Here is a 19480-nt window from a genome sequence, read left to right on the forward strand (position 1 = left end):
ATTAATACAAATTTTTGCTTGCATGTTACAACTTCTTATTATATATTATACAATGTTTTTATATATTTCCTATTTTTATTATTAATCATTCATCTTCTAGTTTCCACCCCTTTTATCCAACCATTGAGAGAACATATCCCATGTTGAAAAGTATTCTGTTTCTTCCTTATCCTTTATACCTAATGTTAATCTATCCATCCCTGCACAGTCTGAAATTTTTCTAATTATACTTTTATCTGTAGGTACGTCTTCATTTTTCCATTGTTATACGAAATACAATTCTTGCTGCCATCAATACATGTATTATTAAATATGTAGTCCCTTTGTTATCATTTTCTGATAATATACTAACAAAGAATCTTCTGGTTTTAAATCTATGTGTTGTTTTATCATTTTCTCTAACCATGTGTGTATTCTCATCCAGAATTTTTTAGCTTTTGGACAAGTCCATAACATGTGGTAGAAGGAACCGGGTATTTGGTTACATTTCCAACATTTTGCAGACATATTTTTAAACATCTTTGCTAATCTTGCTGGTGGCAAATGCCACCTATAAAACATTTTATACAAGTTTTCCTTGTAGGTAGTTGTCATTGTTTATTTATAATTTCAGTCACAAAGCTTCTGCCATTTATCTAATTCTACAGTATATCCAAAGTTTTTTGCCCACGCTATCATTATTTCCTTTACCTGTTCAGCTTCCATTTTATATTTTCTTTATTAATTTTCCATTCGTCCCTAAAAATATCTGATCAAGTATAGTTGGTTCTTGGTGGATGGATGGATGGATAACTGATGCGTGGGTGGGAGGATGGATGGATTGATGGATAGATGATCAATCAAGAGATATGATGATAGAGAGCAAGAGACAAAGTCAGATAGAGAGAAGATAGAAATTGAGGAGCAGAGGGAGGATTTAGTTTTAGCAGCTAATTGGCCCCTCTCTATTAGAGTGGAGCCATTCTAATCTCTGTGGGAATGATGTTCCAGAGAGAGGGAGCCGGCAACCAGCACCTTGAATTGCACCCAGAAGCAAATGCAGCTCCCGCAGGAGAGGTATATATGTAGACACCAGAGTCCGCACAAAACCATGCAGGCTGCTGCATTTTGACCAACTGGAGCTTCTGGGTGATCTTCAAGGGCAGCCCCATGAAGAGCACATTGGAATACAGAAGGGAAGAGATTAGGGCATGAGTGACTGTGAGTAGGAACTGTTGGTCCAGGAAAGGGCTTAACTGGCGGACAACCCGCAGTTGCGCAAAGGTCCTCCTGGCGACGACCGCCACCTACTCTTTGAACAGGAGTCGTGAGTCCAGGAAAACCCAGGAAAGCACACAGCGGATCTTTGTCTTGTGTTAATCCCTGCTTATCTAGTTATTGGGTCTTTTTCTCTCCTTCTTAGCTTTTTAATTGTCTCTTTTGAAAGGTAGGTAAATGTGTTTATCTGCATGTGCATGGTGGATGGTTGAATTCTCTAAGTGCCAGGATTCATGCCATTCTCTTGCATTTTTGAATTTAGCTTGGTCTATCATGCTCATAATTTCCCAGTTGAAACTGATTGTTACTGTCAGTGTGTTAGCGATTAAGGAGTTTCCACTGGGTCTTCTGACCACTAGTTGGGTGTTCATCAATGCGCTATGCTAGCCTGTTTTTTTTTTCCTTCTGAGTCTTTCAGTTTATTTAAGATACTTCAAAGAGATTTAATTGGTTTGTGTGCTACGGTGACGCCGCATGGTTGTAATGGTCTGTTGGGGGTTTCCGAGATTTTTTTGATATCGGAGTGTCATATATCTCCCATATCCACCCAACTAGGGAACATTATTGGTGCTGCCTGGATTGGTTCATTTTGGATTTGGTTTAGAGGTTTTTTTTGGCAATGAGCACCGGGAGTCCTGTCAATGAATGAAAACACAGAAGAGAAAAATTTAGAGCCTCATCCGCACTTGGATTAGAGTTTATTGATTAGTGACACCAAATGGAAAAGAAAGCCTGATGCACAGGCTTGTTCTGTGGGTCAGCAGGCTGAAGTTGAAGTAGCCAGGGAGATTCTGGCTTACAACCTTCCAAGGTGCTTCCAGCTACATTTAGTACATTGGCATCTTGCACAGATATGGCTGTTTGATATTACAAAACTGGTCATTCCATGCTTTATAGTCTAGAAGAAATGAAATAATTGATTAGATTTTTGTTACAATTTTTTTGTAACAATCCTATCATTTGTACCTAAGAAAACAGGGTATTTTGTCACAAAAGGATTAACTTTTTCGGATAGGAACAGTTAAACTCATAGCTTTGCCACTATAGTTTCCAGGTAGTCCTCAATTTACAACCGTTCATTCAGCAACCTCTCAAAGTTACAACAGACACTGATAAAATTGATTCTTGACTGGTTTCGACATGACTCTTGCAGTACTTTCAAATTTGGACCTTTGGTGACTGGCATATATTTATGATGGTTGCAGTGTCCTGAGGTCATGTAGTCCCTTTTTGTGACCTTCTGACAAGAAAAAGGGAAGCCAGATTCTCCTGCACACTGCTTGGAGAGTCCAAGTATGGGTATTATCACAGTCTGCTTGCCCTGGACTGAGAAGTCTTTTCCCTGGCCATGCCTCCTTACGTGGTCACGTCCTCCAGAAAAAATTCTCAGTCCAGCCCGATCGGATTGTTCTTCTGCGAGCTCCAGGTTTTTTTTTTGAATTATTTTCCCTAACTTGGACTCTCCAAACTGTCTTTTCCCTTTATTTCTCTTATTTTTTGCCTTATCTTCCTTTCCCTTACTGTAGCAGCCTGGATTGCTGCTGTTGAAGCCTCGTGCGAGGCTTGGAGGTAGACGGCAGGGGGGTGGTGTTTCCAAGCCGTGCGCCTGTCGCTGGCTTCGGAGGCATGCCGCGGCTCCCTTAAAGCACAGTGGGGCGGCTTGAGGCTCCAGGGACTGCAGCGAGGCTGCGTTTGGCACTTTTTTTTTTTGTTTTCCCTCGAGGTCTTTTTGATTTTGGCCATAGGATTGAGGAGCCTTGCCGCAGAGGCGAGCGGGGCCTGCAGGCTTAATCGCATGTGCCCACACTCGCTCTCTCTTTCCCCTCACGCTGTTGCGGTGGCCATTTTAGGGCTGGGAGTTTCGTGCCCTTTTAAGGCCCTGGCCTCTGCTTCAGCCCCGTCTTACCAGGAGGCCGCTGGGTGGATACTGGGGTCAGCGGGGGCCTTGCCCATCACTCAACTGTCCCTGGACCACCTTCTTCGTTCTCTAAGCGGCGCTGGCTCAAGAGCTTTCCGGCCTGAGCCCTGGCACAGGGAGGCCCCGGGCCTGCAGATTGGCTACAGTTTTAAACTCAGGAGAGGTTTTTTCTTCTCTCCTCATTGCTGGCTCCTGGGAGGCCCCCTGAAGATCCTGGTTGAGGTTTTGGCCTAATAAGCTACAAACTCATTAACCTCCTCCTCCTCTGCTCTGCTCATAAATTTTCCTTATTGTGCATTCCTTTTATTTGTGGAGTGTTAATCATGATTTCTCTCATTTGTTTATATTGCAGAGCAGTCTGTCAGAGTTGCCTGTTTCCTTTTCTGCCAATTGCCTGATCAACCTGTGTGTTTTACTCATGGATTCCTCTGTCTCAGGTTCCCTTGCTGGTAGACAGGGTCCCCCGCAGGTTCCGAGCGTGGGTTCTCCCCAAGCTATGGAGGATGGCTCAGGCAGGGTGCGGGTGGTCAGTCAGGGCAAACTCCCTAAGATCCACTCTGTGGCCGAGGCCAGGGACGCTGAGAGGCGCCAGAGGGCCCTTGACAAGCAATTCGAGAAAGCCAGGCGCCTGGCGGAGAGAGATGCTCTCTCTTCTACCCCTGGGGTTCCCTTGGCTCCTCCCTCTCCCAGAGAGGATCCCGCAGCTCTGTTGGCCGAGGAGTTGAGTCGCAAGACTTATCCCCCGGCAGGTCCTTGGCTCCCTTCTCTCCGGTGCCCTCCTGGTCTTACGAACAAGAGCAAGAGCCGGTAGGACGGTCTGTTTTCCATCCCTCAGGACAATTCCCCTCCTCTTCAGGGGGATCATGTTGATCCAGACTTGGGTTCGGATTCTGACTCTGAGGCTGAACTCCCTCCCAGCATGCAGAGGATGATGGACAGGGCCATTGCTAGGGCCGTTGAGGCTGCCATGCGAAAGTGTGAGCGCCCGGCATCTGGTCCCTCTAGGGCCACTCTTACTGAGCCGCCTCCGCCAAAGCGGGTGCGCCGTTCCTCTCTTGAATCCTCCGTGGTCAGCCAGACCTCGGCTGCTGAGGATCCGATTCAGGATCTCTTTCAGTTGTCGGATGTCGATGACGATCTCACATCTGATGCCCCGTCCTTCTCAGGGCTCTTCAAGCCTTCACTCTTTAAATCCATCCTGCAGAAAGTGAAGGTGGCCACCGATGAGGGAATAAAACCCGTCCCTGCTCCTCCTGCTGCTGGGGCCGTTCCGGCGAACCCCAACGCGGCGATGTTTAAACTCCCTCCTTCTCACCAACAGTTGGTTCCGATCCCTGAGCTGTTCCTTGATTTGATTCAGCGCCAGTGGAATCAGCCTGCCACTTCTTCCTCCCCCAGTGGGGTGGATAAACAGTTGTACACCATGGAACCAGCGCTGGAGAACCTTCTGGAGCTCCCGGAAGTAGACCCCCCTGTCACAAGATTCACCTAGCAACGGCCTGGGCCATTAGAGCGGCCTCCTCCGCTTCCTTTATCAATAGGGCAGTCGTGATCTGGCTGAGGGAACTCCTGCGCAAACTTCCTCTTGAAGACGGTCATCTTCATCAGGACGTGTCCAAGACCATAGCGGCCGCCCAGTACGCCGTGGACGCCTCACTTAACGCCACCAAGTTTGCGTCCAGGGCCTTAGCTGCAAATGTAACGTCCCGTGGACTTATTTGGCTCCGCCATTGGCAGGCGGACCAAAAACATAAGTGGAAGTTAGCTGCAGCTCCCTTCAAGGGTGACAAATTATTTGGGGAAGTGCTAGACAAATTCCTTATCGAATCCAAGGATAAGAAGAAGGTCTTGCCCTCTACTGCTAAGAAACAGGATCGCAAGCCCTTTTGCTTTCGTAGGAGGCAGTCTTTTCGTGCCTCAGAGCCTTCCACCTCCACCGCCTTCAATCCCGCTAACCAATCCTCGGGTCAATCAGGGGAGAGGGCGCAAGAGAGATCCTCCTTTTGCAACGGGGGGGGCAGCAATTCGGGTTCCGCAAGTTTAACCGCGGCGGGGCCTCCAACAGGCCTTTTCGCAAGTCTAAATGATTCCCCGATGACATCTCCCATAGGGGGGCGCCTTCAGCTGTTTGCCTCTCATTGGGCTCGGACAGCGGAGGATGCCTGGGTACTTCAGACCATCAGGGAGGGGCTCTCTCTGGAATTTCCTTCCCTCCCCTCCCAGGAATTTCATCAGGTGCCCAACCCCTTCCTGTCTTGTAAGAAAGAGCGAATGACCAGGAGGTACTTCTCCTCCTGGAGATAAACGCCATAGGGCAGGTGCCCCCCGGGCAGGAGGGGAGGGGTTACTACTCCATCCTCTTTCTCGTCCCCAAGAGCTTAGGGGGGTGGAGGGCCATCTTGGACCTCAAGAACCTCAATCGGTTCATCGCCTATCGGAGGTTCAAGATGCAGTCCCTCCAATCCATTCTGGCGGGGATCCGCCAGGGGGACTTCCTGACTTCAATAGACCTGAAGGAGGCGTATCTTCATATTCCCATCCATCCGCAGCACAGGAGGTTCCTACACCTCTGTTACGCCGGCCGACACTTCCAATACCGGGCCCTTTCATTTGGCCTGTTGTCGGCCCCCAGGACCTTCACGAAGGTTCTGGTGGTAGTGGCTGCGCACCTCCGGCGCAGTCCCATACGGTTCCAATGCTACCTGGACGATCCTCATCCAATCGTCGTCCAGGCCGCAGGCCATGCGGGACGTGCGCATAACCATGAGAGCCTTCAGGAACCACGGATTCTTCCTAAATCTGGAAAAGAGCCGTCCTTCCACCAGAATCAACCACCTGGGGGTGGTGATAGATTCCTCCTGTTGCAGGGTTTTCCTATCCCCAGACGGAGTAGAAACCCTCCGTTCTCTATCACACCAGGTGATCTGTGCAAGGCAGTCTCAGGTGATTCTCCTGTCTCAGTTACTGGGGAAGATGATCTCCTGCCTGTTGATTGTTCCTTGGGCCAGGCTGCACTCAAGAACTCTGCAGTGGCTATTTCTGCCCCACCAGAGGGCCAACAGGAGCAACTCGAGCATGTTGATAACCGTCCGCCTGTGAAGAGGTCTCTCCGATGGTGGACGTCACCGGCGATACGCAAAGGCCACCTCTTCAAGGACAGGGTGGTTGTTACCACCGACGCCAGTCTCTCCGGCTGGGGAGCGCACCTGGGCCACCTCGTGGTTCAGGGGAAGTGGTCCGCATTGGAATCTCGCTGCAGCATCAATATACTGGAGCTGAGAGCAGCGAGGTGTGCCCTCTGTCACTTCCACCGAGAGGTTCGTCGACGGCACGTCCTGCTGATGATGGACAACATGGCCACCAAGGCGCACATCAACCGCCAGGGTGGCACCAGGTCCAAACGCCTGATGGTGGAAGCGGAAGCCCTAGGCCGCTGGGCGGAGCGTCATCTGGAGTCCATCCGCTTAGACCACATCTCGGGCGTAGACAACACCCACGCGGACTGGCTCAGCAGGAAAACCATCGATCCTGCCGAGTGGCAACTCGACCCCGTCCTCTTCCGCCGTCTGACTGCCAAGTTCGGCCTGCCCCAGATGGACCTGTTTGCCTCCAAGGAGAACGCTCAGCTGTCAAGGTTTCTCTCCCGTTTCCAGACTTAGGGGGCAGAGGGGACGGACACTTTGCGGTGCCATTGGCCCTGGGGCCTGCTATATACCTTTCCTCCGCTTCCACTTCTACCACAAGTAATCTCCAAGATCATGGAGGAGGAAGCGAAGGTGATTCTCGTGGCCCCTCGTTGGCCCCGGAGATCGTGGTTCGCCGACCTGGTCAGCCTCTCGGTGTCTCCTCCGTGGCATTTTCCTCCAGGTCAGGTCTCCCTTCGCCAGGGGGCAGTCGTACATCCCGACCCCCAGTGGTTACAGTTGGCCACCTGGCACTTGAAGGGGCCTTTTAAGGAGCGAAGGTTTTTCGGACGAGGTAATACGTACCATTCAAGCTGCTCGTCGTCCTTTCACGACGAGAATTTATGATGCCACGGGGGGGCCCTTTGACAGGTGCTGCGAGGAACGGTTTTTGTACCCGGTCACTGCGCCCGTGAAGCGCATTTTGGACTTTCTGCAGGGGGGCCTGGACAGAGGTTTATCCCCCAACACACTGTGTCGCCAGGTGGCTGCCTTGGCTACGGCCTGGGCTGGGGACCCTTTGTTACCCCTAGGCAAGGTTCCCAAGGTGCGCATTTTCTTGAAGGACGCCTCGAATCTGCACCTTCCCACCGTCCACCGTTATCCCTCCTGGCGGCTGTCCATAGTGCTCCAAGCACTCACCGCACCACCCTTCGAACCTATCAGTTCTATCTCTCTTCGCCATCTGATGCTGAAGACGGTCTTTTTGATTGCCCTTGCTTTGGCACGTCGCATCTCCGAGCTGGCGGCCCTGTCGATGCGTCAGATCTCTGCATCGTCCATCCTGACAGGGTCGTTTTACAGCTTGATCCTTCCTTCATCCCGAAGGTCAATTCACTCTTTCATAGAGCGCAGGAGGTCATCCTCCCTAGTTTCTGTCCCCGTCCTTCCCACCCTCGGGAGCGCTCGTGGCATACCTTGGTCGTTAGGCGAGCCCTGAAGGCCTACCTTCATCGAACGTCGGAATTTCGGCAGTCCGAGGCCTTGTTCATTTCCTTTCAGCCTGGCTCTCTGGGCAAGAGGGTCTCCTCTTCCATCGTGGGGCGCTGGCTCAGGGCATGCATCGCCTCCGCTTATGAAAGTCAGGCCAGGACGGTTCCTCGAAACATCCCGGCCCACTCAACAAGAAGCGCCGCCACCTACGCAGTCTGGGCCTCCCAGGCCTCGATCGAAGGGATCTGTCGGGCGGCGGCATGGTCTTCGCCTTCTCCGTTTTGTCAGGCACTACAAGCTGGATGCCTTTGCATCCGCTGAGGCGGCCTTCGGCAGGGGGGTGCCACAGGCAGTTGTTCAGACGGATGAGACCCAGGACAGTTCTTCTGCCCGCCCTGATGGACAGTAACTTGGGTATGTCCCATACTTGGACTCTCCAAGCAGCGTGCAGGAGAAAGACCATTGGTTCTTACCTGAAGGGTCCTTCTCTGCACACTGCGGGAGAGTCCAACCCACCCAGCTGTCCCGGGGGTGATAGTGCCATCATCTAGTGATTCAGAATTGTGACTCTTGTGTGTCCTCCGGACTTGATCTTGTCTCTTATCAGGACATCCTCACGGACTTGTACTCTACCTTATTGTGACATCCTCACGGACTTGACTACTTCCATTTTTTCTGGAGGACGTGACCACGCAAGGAGGCGTGGCCAGGGAAAAGACTTCTCAGTCCAGGGCAAGCAGACTGTGATAATACCCATACTTGGACTCTCCTGCAGTGTGCAGAGAAGGACCCTTTAGGTAAGAACCAATGGTCTTTTGCTTAACCCTGAGACAGCTGATGCAAACTGAGTTAGGTGTTTTATTAGATTTTGTGTATGTCTGTGGGGATGTGGATTAACTTGCTGTCCAAGCCCACTTTGGCAGTAAGCTTTTGTTCCACATTTTGGCCCATTCAGAAATCTGTTGGAATTCCAAAAAGCCACCAACTTTTTCAGAAAGTCTTCAGTAATTGATTTGATAGGTAAATGTCTATGGAGATTCTCAATTATCATGGTTGTCCCAAAGTTGTGCTTTTTTCCCAAAAGGCAACTAGAAGTCATGATGAACTAAAGAAATGAAGACCATGGGTTGTGTGAATACAGTCTCTAACTTTATGCATAGAGGCTGTAAAGGAATGGAAGGTTGTGCTTTTTCACACATCTGGAGAACACAGGCTTGAGAAGTCTAATATACTAGAACAAAAAATCTTCTCCTTACCGTTGGCATATAGTTCAACACACTTTTGATTCCTTTTGCAGTTGGAAGGTTGGTTTCGTGCCCAAGGAGTGTAACTCACCACGGATGCATCTAACCATCTCAGTCGTAGCTGTAGAGAGAGAAAGAAACAGCGTTGTCATCTCCAAGTGCTTTTCTGAATCTTGCAGAAATCAGAATATTTTGCCTCAACTGTATTTCTCAACAGCCGAAGGGTCAAATGTAAGAGGAATCAAAGTGTCCTAGGAGACAACTGCTTAAGTATAAGCTGGCAGTGTGCTTTACCTGCCAAAACAAACAAACAAACAAGATAGGCTCAAGATCAGAAAAAGTGATAGCATTGCTTAATACTGCACTAGTGAGCCCACACTTAGAATAATTAGAATCCAGTTCTGGCCACCACAATAAAAAAAAATGTAAAGAGGGACTCGTGAAATCGTCCCTGGCCTAATATCCCCGTTTATTCATATCCATTTCATGTACTCATGTTTATACCTATATCTGTTATCTTATACATAGTTGACAAATAAATAAATAAATAAATAAATAAATAAATAAATAAATAAATAAGACAGAAAATCAGCAGATAGACTGAATCTGCAAAGATAAACTCGGGAAAGCAAATGCTCAAGATGAACAAAGCCTTGCAACAAAAGTCAAAGATAATGAAAGAAGTTTCTTTCAATATATACACAACAGTCGGTCCACCAAAGAGAGAAGAAGGCAAGGAGGTAACAGTAGAAAGAAAGTAGAGCTACTTAACTCATTCCTTCCATCAGTCCACACAAAAATAAATTATAGGTCAACTTACCAAAAACATAACCATAAAAGACAGACTACAAATAAAAATTTAAAAACAAGAAAATGGTAAGAGAACACCTTTCTGATCTTGATGAATCTAAATCACTGGGACCTGACGGATTACATCCCAGAGTTCTGAAGGTGTTGGCCTATGAGTAACTCAGAGCCATTCTACCATATCTTTCAAGAGTTCTGGAGCATCATGAAAGTACCAGTAGATTGGAAAAAAGCTGATGTGGTTCCCATCTTCAAGAAAGGGGAAAAAACAGATGCAGGAAACTACAGATCAATCAGCCTAGCATCAGTAACTGGGAAGACACTGGAAAAATAAGAAAACAGATCTGCAAACATTAAGAAACAAAATTATAACTGGACACCAGCCTGGGTTTGTTAAAAACAGGTCATGCCATATCAATCTCATTTCATTCTTTGACAAAGTGACTAAATAAGTAGAGCAGCAAAATGCTGTGGACATAGTATACTTAGACTTCAGTAAGGCATTTGACAAAGTAGACCTAAACCTACTTCTTGGTAAGTTAGAAAAATGTGAGATAGACAGCATCACCACCATCATGACACTAAGTTGGCAGGAACAATCAACACCCCAGAAGACAAGCTCAGGAACCAAAAAGGTCTGAATGTTTTGAAGGCTCTCCAAGGAATCCCCCACCTACTACGATTGCTATCATGCTGTTGTTAAGTCCTGGTAGAACTGTGCCATGATGTAAATACATTGACAGATTGGCCTATTTTTGTCAACTCCCGCCCAGAGCTTTTCATTGTCTTCAGATATAACACTCACTCCCTTCCCCCACTGAGCGAGGGTTCTTCTACTCACAACTTCTACTCACCTTCCCACCCCGGATTTTGTACAGTCCAATCCAGATTCTAAAATTCTCCTCATAGCCAGTGAGCATAGAAGAAGATATGGTGTCCATTTCCCGTTCTGAGAGAATGGAAGCAAGGTGGGCACCTTTGCCAAAGGAAGTACATTCTGTCTGGAAGACATCAAGCAGACACAGGTGAGGACTTCCTGCTTCAGATGCTGACCCTGTCCTTTAGACCAGGCTCTTCAAACCAGGCCATTTTAAGACTTGTGGACTTCAACTTGCAGAATTCCCCAGTCAGCATTGCTGACTGTCAAATTCTGGGAGTTGAGGTCCGCAAGTCTTAAAAGTGGCTAGATTTGGAGACCCCTGCTTTACAACCTTCCATCAGTTCCACAACGTTATCCTCGTCCTTCCTGCTGATTCTCCAACTCCATCACCCTGTGCCTGTCTTCACGACATCTAAACATGGAATCAAAAGCCGGACCTAAAAAGCAATCGTCCAGGCTCACTGCAGTATTTATCCCTTCCAACTCTGATTCTGTATTCTGATCTGCATCAATATGCATACATAGCAAATATCAATCTACTTCCCTTCCCTTCTACTGTTACTATCATCAAGAAAGGGTCTTAACAAAGAGGAACGTATCAGTTATGTTGGCAAAGATAAAACATACCAGAACTGTGGACTTCAAGGTTGCCTCAAATAGCACACATTCCTCCTTTTTTTTTCTATTTTGAAAACTTCCAATTCCTCCAAGAATTTGTTTCCCTCACGGTAGAAGCTTCATCTGGTAACCTCCTTTGTCTGCTGTAATGTTACTTTATTTACTCCTCAGTCCTACCATGAAACGTCCCTAAGGCGTGCTTTTCTACACTGAGGTTTAAGCATGTGAGGGGTCTTTGGAGCTCTCTGAACTTGCCACTGATGATACTACCTACTTTGAGGGATGAAACATTTGCAGGAAAATAAGCTCAGGGAGCACCAAGGACCCCTCATTTCAACCACAATAACATTGTTGTGGCCACCATGTTGACCTTTTTGACCATAATCTTTGGACACCTCTGCTCACTCCTTCCTTGCTTCCTTTCATCTTCCCTCCCTGCCTTCCCACAAGGAAGCATTATGCTCAGAAAGCAAGCCAATAGGCTGAGCTGGAACTGACCATCCAAACATGGAAGTGAATGGGGCTTCTCTTACCTCTGCATCGTTCCAGGTCAGTTTGTTCTCGAAAAATCCATAACAATGCTGCTCAAACAGGAACCATTTCAAGGGACAAGATATTGCTTCCAGACCTGTTGGTGGAAAGAGGAGACGTTGTCAAAGAGGAGGAGATTGTGGTCACCCATCCTGAACCCATAGATTCAAACTGAAAAGAAGAAGAGGAGAGGGGACTTGAAAAAGAGATGCCCTAGAAATAAGGACAGGATGGTGCCCAGCTAAAGGGAAGCCAGGATGGGGACGGGGTGCAAAGTATGGTGAGAAGCTGGAAAGACTGGTGGGGGCATCCTCCCCTCAAGTAACAGGGTCAGAAGAAGAAGAATGAAACAGGAACTAAAAAGGACCAATGGGCTGGGAAGGGTCTGACCCATTGTTTACTATTTCATTGGTCTGCTATTAATCTTGGTTAACCTTTGTTTATCTGTTGTTGATTGCTGGCAAGAGGGAATTTCGGGTTTTTTTTGTCTCCTTTTTGAGTTTCTGATTGTGTCTCTTGAATGATGTTCTTTGTTCTTTGTTCTTTGTGCTATGCTTTACAGAATAAATTAACTGCCTCTTCTCTGTGATAGTCCCTCAAGTACTAGAAAATACTTGATAGACTGCTATCATGTCACTCCTAGTCCTTCTCTTTCCTAGAGTAGGCATATGTACTTCCCTTAGCCGTTCATCATACAATTTAGCCTCCAGACCTAATACCGTCTTTGTGGCTCTTCTCTACCCTTTCTAGAAATACTTCAGTCTTTTTTGTATCAATCAAGACCTACCTTGTATGATGAAACAGGCCACCAGGAAGCCCGTATAAAAAGTGGCAAATCCCATCTGGAAAGGAAAAGAAGGAAAGCTAACTCAAGGAGCTACCACATATATTGTGTTGATTTCAGAAGGAGATTGGATAAATTCTAGGATGAGGATGGGATCTCATCGACTCCTACTCTTTCTGGATGTTTATCACCTGCTGAGTCAAGATTGTTGGAGGAGCAGTCACGAAAACAGTCAGGGAACTGACTGAAACCTGGGAAATGGGCCCTCCTCAGTCAACAAGAGTGCTGATTTCAAATACTTATGAGGCTAGGACTTGGCAGCACAAGCAGACTTCAGCCAACGACTTTAATAGCCAACCATCAAAACCCCAATCAACATCTAAAATGCCACGTACAATAGGAATAATGTAAATACCACACAAAGAACAACCCAAAACCTACACACTGCTAGAGGAAAGTTCCCTGAGGATGGGCTCCAGCACAAGTCCAAAAGCTCAGAAGACAAAACCTCTGGTCCCGGTGAATGACCCAGATTAGATCCTGCAACATTATCCTGGAACACATACATTCACCTTCATTTGCATATCAATAAATGAGAATAGCATCCTTAACTGTCCAACAGCTTGCCATCCTCTTTGTGCGACTGAATTGCCTAAAGACTCCTGGGTTGACCTCTGTGAGACAGAATGGTGGCCTGGATGGACTCCACTTTGTCCTTCTATCTTTTTGTTTTTTGATAATGAAAAAGAAATCTAGATGTCCCCGAGGAACAGTTTTTCCTTTCGTTGGCCTTTTGGTAAATTGCAGAAACATAAAACCACACATGAGGAGAACTTCATGAGAAGCTGAACAAGTCAATCCCCCACCTTAATGCCTTGACTGACACTGGTTTACCTGCCTTTAAAAAAAGAAACCTGTGGTTAGCAACGCAATACTAAATGCAATGGACCAGCCAGAAGTGTCCCCTCTATCAATTGATGGTCCTTCCTGAAGTATCCTAGAGGCTGGTCTTGGATGGACGCTACTTACAGCTCAGTCTTTGTATGCTGTCAGGAGAATTGGGAGTTTTTGTTCCTTCTGGGTACAATGCTGGTTCTTTCCAACCTATTTATTTATGAGTGGGTTCAGGAGTGGTGTGTAGGTGTGGCAAACAGGCGGTACAAGGACAAATATCTACTGAAGCCAGAAGCACATCGAGATCATTGTTAATGTGGAAATGCCACGGCTGAGCAATGATCCAGGCAATGGGAAATAAATGATGCTGGAAGGACGAAAACATGCACCAGCAGATCCCAAAGAGTTGAGGAAAACCTTCTCGAGAACAATTTAGACATCATAGGAAGGGACTGATAGTGTATGGCAAGAAAGGGAGGCTGTGTGAGGAAGGGAGAAACTTTGTGTGGAAAAATTAATGGACAGAGGTGGCTGTCATAACATCATGGATAAAATCAGATTGGAGCATTTTAATTCCCCCCTATGACAGACCCAAAGTGAACATTTTGGAAAAAGGAATCCAATATCTGGAAAAGGCCATGGAGGTCTTCTACTTCAACCTCTCCCCTCAAATGATGAGATCTTATTCCAGTCAAAAGATTGTGCAGTCTATTTTCCAAAACCTCCCGTGATGGAACACCACAACCCAAGGAGGCAAGCTAAATTTCTCCTTACTTCTAAGTTGAATCCCTATCAAGCTTCCATGCACTACTTCTTGTCCTGCCCTCTGTTGCTTTGGACAATAAGTCAATCCCCTCTATGATATCCCTTCAAATACCTCTCACCAATACCCAGATAGGCAGATCTTAACCATAATTAACACCAGATCAACAATAAAGCAGTAAGGAATACCCCAATCAGGGAACTACCAATACAAACAAGGGAACAGTCAACAATAGCCTAATCAAAGTACTAATGACATGTCACAATGACATGATGCAAGTCCCCATTTTGTGAGAAATCGCAAAAAAAAACCAATAGATTTTTCATGATCCTGTTGTTTAATTGATAAAGTGTTGAAGATGTTATACATTCAATCACGTTTGACTGTGATTCTATATGCAAGGATTCTGCATGTATGATTTTGCACTATTTTCTATTCTCTGGTGAGTTGTATCTCAAAAGCATTGTTTCCAAAAGGCAATTCGACTTTCTTGGGGGGTTTCCCTCCCTTTGAAAATGTTTTGCTTCTCATCCAACCTAGAAGTGAGGAGAGACTTCCTGGCAGTGAGAAAGATTAATCAGAAGAATAGCTTGCCTCCATTAGTTGTAGGTGCTCCATCACTGGGGGTTTTCGAGAAAAGGTTGGACAATCATTTGGCCAGGCTGGCATAAAGACCCTGCCTTGCTCAGAAGTGCCCCTTCTAGCCCTGAGCTGGGACAACCACATTTCCACCAGAGTTCTTTAAAAAGAGCTACAAAGAGAAAGGACCGGTTCCTTGCTAAATCTTGGGCATTTCTCAATCATCTTTATGATACCCCATCTGCCTTCGAACCTGTGTTGTCTCAAGGATTGGGAATGGGACTCCCAGCATTCCTAGCTGAAAGGAGAGAGAATTGGAACCATGGGGGCTGCAGTCTGAACGCACATCACGAGCATTTGGTTAGGACAGCCTGTCCCAAATCACAATAATAACAATCGTCTTCAGTTCATTGCTGATCAGTTGACCAAGAATATCCGTCATTATATCTATGACTTGTCTTCCCTGTTCAGTAGTTTTATTTCAGGAGGAAATATCTCCATGATTCAGCAGGCAGAAGGAAGCCTCCAATCTTTTGCATTATTACAAATTATGAACTTCCTGAAGAAATTAGTTTCATCTGATTGAACTTCATGTCTTCAGCATCTCTACTGCTCAAATGCTTTTGTCTTACTTTAGAAGGGCACTCTTGATCACTGGTTGTTGAGTTACTGGTTACCTCTGGTTACACTGGTTCTGAATCTATCATCAAGTATCCATACATTACTTTTTGTTCTGCTCCCTGTTGCCTTGGAGAATATGTCAATCTGCTCTCATCTGTGACAGCTCTTCAAATGATGTTAGTTTCAAAGTCATGTCCAACTCATCGTGACCCCTTGGACAATGTTCATCCAGGCCTTCCTGTCCTCTACCATCCTCTGGAGTCCATTCAAGCTCACACCTACTGCTTCGGTGACGCCATACAGCCGCTTCATTCTCTGTCATCCTCTTCTTCTTTTGCCCTCCATAGTTCCCAGCATCAGGCTTTTCTCCAGTGAGTCTTTCCTTCTCATTCCTTCTCGAGTTTCATCTTCAGGATCTGACCTTCTAAAGAGCAATCAGGGTTGATCTTTAGGACTGACCAGTTTGATCGCCTTGCAGTCCAAGGGACTCACAGGAGTCTTCTCCAGCACCATAGTTCAATGGCGTCCATTCTTTGTTGCTCACCCTTTCTTATGGTCCAACTTTCACAGCCATACATTGCAACTGGGACAACCATAGTCTTGAATATATGCACTTTTGTTGGCAGGATGATATCTCTGCTTTTTAATATGCAGTCTAGATTTGCCGTAGTTTTCCTTCCCAGGAGCAAGCGTCTTTTAATTTCTTGGTTGCAGTCCCCATCTGCGGTGATCTTGGAGTCCAGGAAAATAAAATCTGTCACTACCTCCATTTCTTCCCCATCTATTTGCCAGGAATTGAGACGGCCGGATGCCATGATCTTAGTATTCTTAAGGTTGAGTTTCAAGTCAACCTTTGCACTCACTTTCATCTGCATCAAGGTGCTCTTTAGTTCCTCTTCACTTTCTGCCATTAGAGTGGTGTCATCTGCATATCTGAGGTTGTTGATATTTCTCCCAGCAATCTTAATTCCAACTGTTGATTCGTCTAGCCCCGCCTTTCTCATCTGCTGTGCATATAAGTTAAATAGGCAAGGCAACAGTATACAGCCTTGCTGGATTCCTTTCCCAGTGTTGAACCAATCAGTGGTACCGTGTCCAGTTCTCACTGTTGCTTCTTAACCTGCATAGAGGTTTCTCAAGAGACAAATAAGATGGTCTGGTACTCCCATATCTTTAAGAACTTGCCACAACTTGTTGTGATCCACACAATCAAAGGCTTTAGCATAGTCAACAAAGCAGATGTTTTTCGGGAACTGCCTAGCTTTCTCCATGATCCAGCATATGTTGGCAGTTCAATCTCTAATTCTTCTGCCTCTTCAAAATCCTCCCTGTACTTCTGGTAGTTCTCAATCCATATACTGCTGGAGCCTAGCTTGTAGGATTTTGAGCATAACTTTACTAGTATATGAAATGAATCTGTTTAATTTTGCCACCTCTTCTTAATCTCTTCTGATTGTTAGGTCCCCTCCATTTTGGTCCTTTATCATGCCTACCTTTGCATGGAACGTTCCCTTCATATCTTCATTTTTCTTGAAGAGATCTCTAGTCCTCCTCTGGTCCTTGTTTTCTTCTATTTCTTTACACTGTTCGTTTAAGAAGGCATTCTTATCTCTTCTAGCTATTCTCTGGAATTCTGCATTCAATTGGGTATATCTTTCTCTTCTCCCTTGCCTTTCGCTTCCCTTCTTCCTCAGCTATTTGCAAAGCTTCTTCAGACGGCCATTTTGCTTTCTTGCATTCTTTTTCCCCTTTGGGATGGTTTTAGTTGTTACCACTTGTACAATGTTGTGAACTTCTGTCCATAGTTCTTCAGGTACTCTATCAGATCTAATTCCTTAATCTATGTGTCTCCTCTACTATATATTCACCAGGGGTATAATTTAGTTCATAACTGAGTGGCCCACTACTTTTCCCTACTTTCTTGAATTTAAGCCTAAATTTTGCAATGAGAAGCTTGTGATCTGAGCCACAGTCAGCTCCTGGTCATGTTTTTACTGACTGTATAGAGCTGCTCCATCTTTGGCTGTAGAGCACATAGACAATCTTAGTTCTTCAAGTACTAGAAGAAAATTATCATGTCCCCCCAAGCCTTCTACAATGTGCTGCCCTGCACCCCACAAATGGCAAGAGTTTTACAGGTGTTTATTTAAAACCAAAGAGGTCCTCAGAAAGCATCCCTGTTGTGCATCTCCAGATTCCAAGCTCAGTAAAGCAAGAGTACAGGGAAACAGAGTCTTATGGGCACTCACAAACTCCATGAAATAGCCCAGGAGTCAAACAGGTCAGGATACATAGCACAAGCATACAACTGGAAAACACTCCCCAGGGCGGAATTAAATAGGCAGTGCTGGTACAGCCCTTCTTGAGAGCTGAGTTTCCTCTTCATGAGTAGTCTAGCTGACTGGCATTGTTCCTGTCTCCTCTCTGCTCTTTGTGTCCTTGGATTAGGAGGTGGGTGTGGATTCCACCTCATCCTCATTGTTAATGGGAACAGCTGCTCCAAGTCCTCACCTGGAGGCTACTGAGCAACTTGATGAAGCTGTGGCTCACCTCCTTCAGCCTCACCCTATTGTTGGTCTCACTAACCCAGCTGAGACTACTCCATCAGGCTAGCATTCTCTGAGCCGTGATCTTGACCAATACTCATCAGAGAATTGCTGGAAGTTTGGCACTCAATCAAATCAGCAATCAACAAGAAGATAGAAATAACCAACATATACACACCATTCAAAAGAGACAACCAAAAGGCCAAAAGGGGAAACCAAAGGACAAAATACCAACCCATCAGCAATTCCCCAAAAAAGGAAATACCAATACAAATAAGGAAACCGCCTGCCGTCAAATATCTGCCAACAATACTCCCACCGACACTACCAGGCTATCCCTAGTATAAAAACAGAGAGTAAGTCTCACTTCCTTCTAGCGCTGATGATGTTCCCTTGTTGGGTTATGTCTCCACTTTGTGAGAAATCGCTCAACTCATATGATCTAATCGGTTCAAGACATCTCAGAAGGTCTCAAAAACCACAATAGATTTTTCATGATCCTGTTGTTTAATTGATAAAGTGTTGAAGATGTTATACATTCAATCATGTTTCACTGTTGCTGATTCTATATGCAAGGACTCTGCATGTATGATTTTGCACTATTTTCTATTCTCTGGTGAGTTGTATCTCAAAAGCATAGTTTCCAAAAGGCGATTCGACTTTCTTGGGGGGTTTCCCTCCCTTTGAAAATGTTTGGCTTCTCATCCAACCTAGAAGTGAGGAGAGACTTTCTGGCAGTGAGAAAGATTAATCAGAAGAATAGCTTGCCTCCATTAGTTGTAGGTGCTCCATCACTGGGGGTTTTCAAGAAAAGGTTGGACAATCATTTGGCCAGGCTGGCATAAAGACCCTGCCTTGCTCAGAAGTGCCCCTTCTAGCCCTGAGCTGGGACAACCACATTTCCACCAGAGTTCTTTAAAAAGAGCTACAAAGAGAAAGGACCAGTTCCTTGCTAAATCTTGGGCATTTCTCAATCATCTTTGTGATACCCCATCTGCCTTCGAACCTGTGTTGTCTCAAGGATTGGGAATGGGACTCCCAGCATTCCTAGCTGAAAGGAGAGAGAATTGGAACCATGGGGGCTGCAGTCTGAACGCACATCACGAGCATTTGGTTAGGACAGCCTGTCCCAAATCACAATAATAACAATCGTCTTCAGTTCATTGCTGATCAGTTGACCAAGAATATCCGTCATTATATCTATGACTTGTCTTCCCTGTTCAGTAGTTTTATTTCAGGAGGAAATATCTCCATGATTCAGGAGGCAGAAGGAAGCCTCCAATCTTTTGCATTATTACAAATTATGAACTTCCTGAAGAAATTAGTTTCATCTGATTGAACTTCATGTCTTCATCATCTACTGCTCAAATGCTTTTGTCTCACTTTGGAAGGGCACTTATGATCATTGCTTGTGAAGTTGTT

The 19480-nt window shown here is 46.0% G+C and overlaps 1 protein-coding gene across 1 annotated transcript; it reads right to left on the reverse strand.

Moving 5' to 3' along the window:
* Positions 1–1929: 1929 nt before the first annotated feature.
* On the reverse strand, positions 1930–13740 carry LOC116511062 (C-type lectin lectoxin-Thr1-like). The gene is made up of 6 exons (XM_032220835.1): positions 13685–13740; positions 12659–12713; positions 11874–11968; positions 10697–10843; positions 9048–9156; positions 1930–2155 (listed from the first exon to the last, which is right to left on the reverse strand). Exons 2-6 carry the CDS (start codon positions 12711–12713, stop codon positions 2085–2087), a joined length of 477 nt encoding a protein of 158 aa, XP_032076726.1. The 5' UTR covers positions 13685–13740; the 3' UTR covers positions 1930–2084.
* Between the last annotated feature and the right edge of the window lie 5740 nt (positions 13741–19480).

This window comes from Thamnophis elegans, chromosome 7, assembly GCF_009769535.1.
Source record: "Thamnophis elegans isolate rThaEle1 chromosome 7, rThaEle1.pri, whole genome shotgun sequence".
NCBI lineage: Eukaryota > Metazoa > Chordata > Lepidosauria > Squamata > Colubridae > Thamnophis > Thamnophis elegans.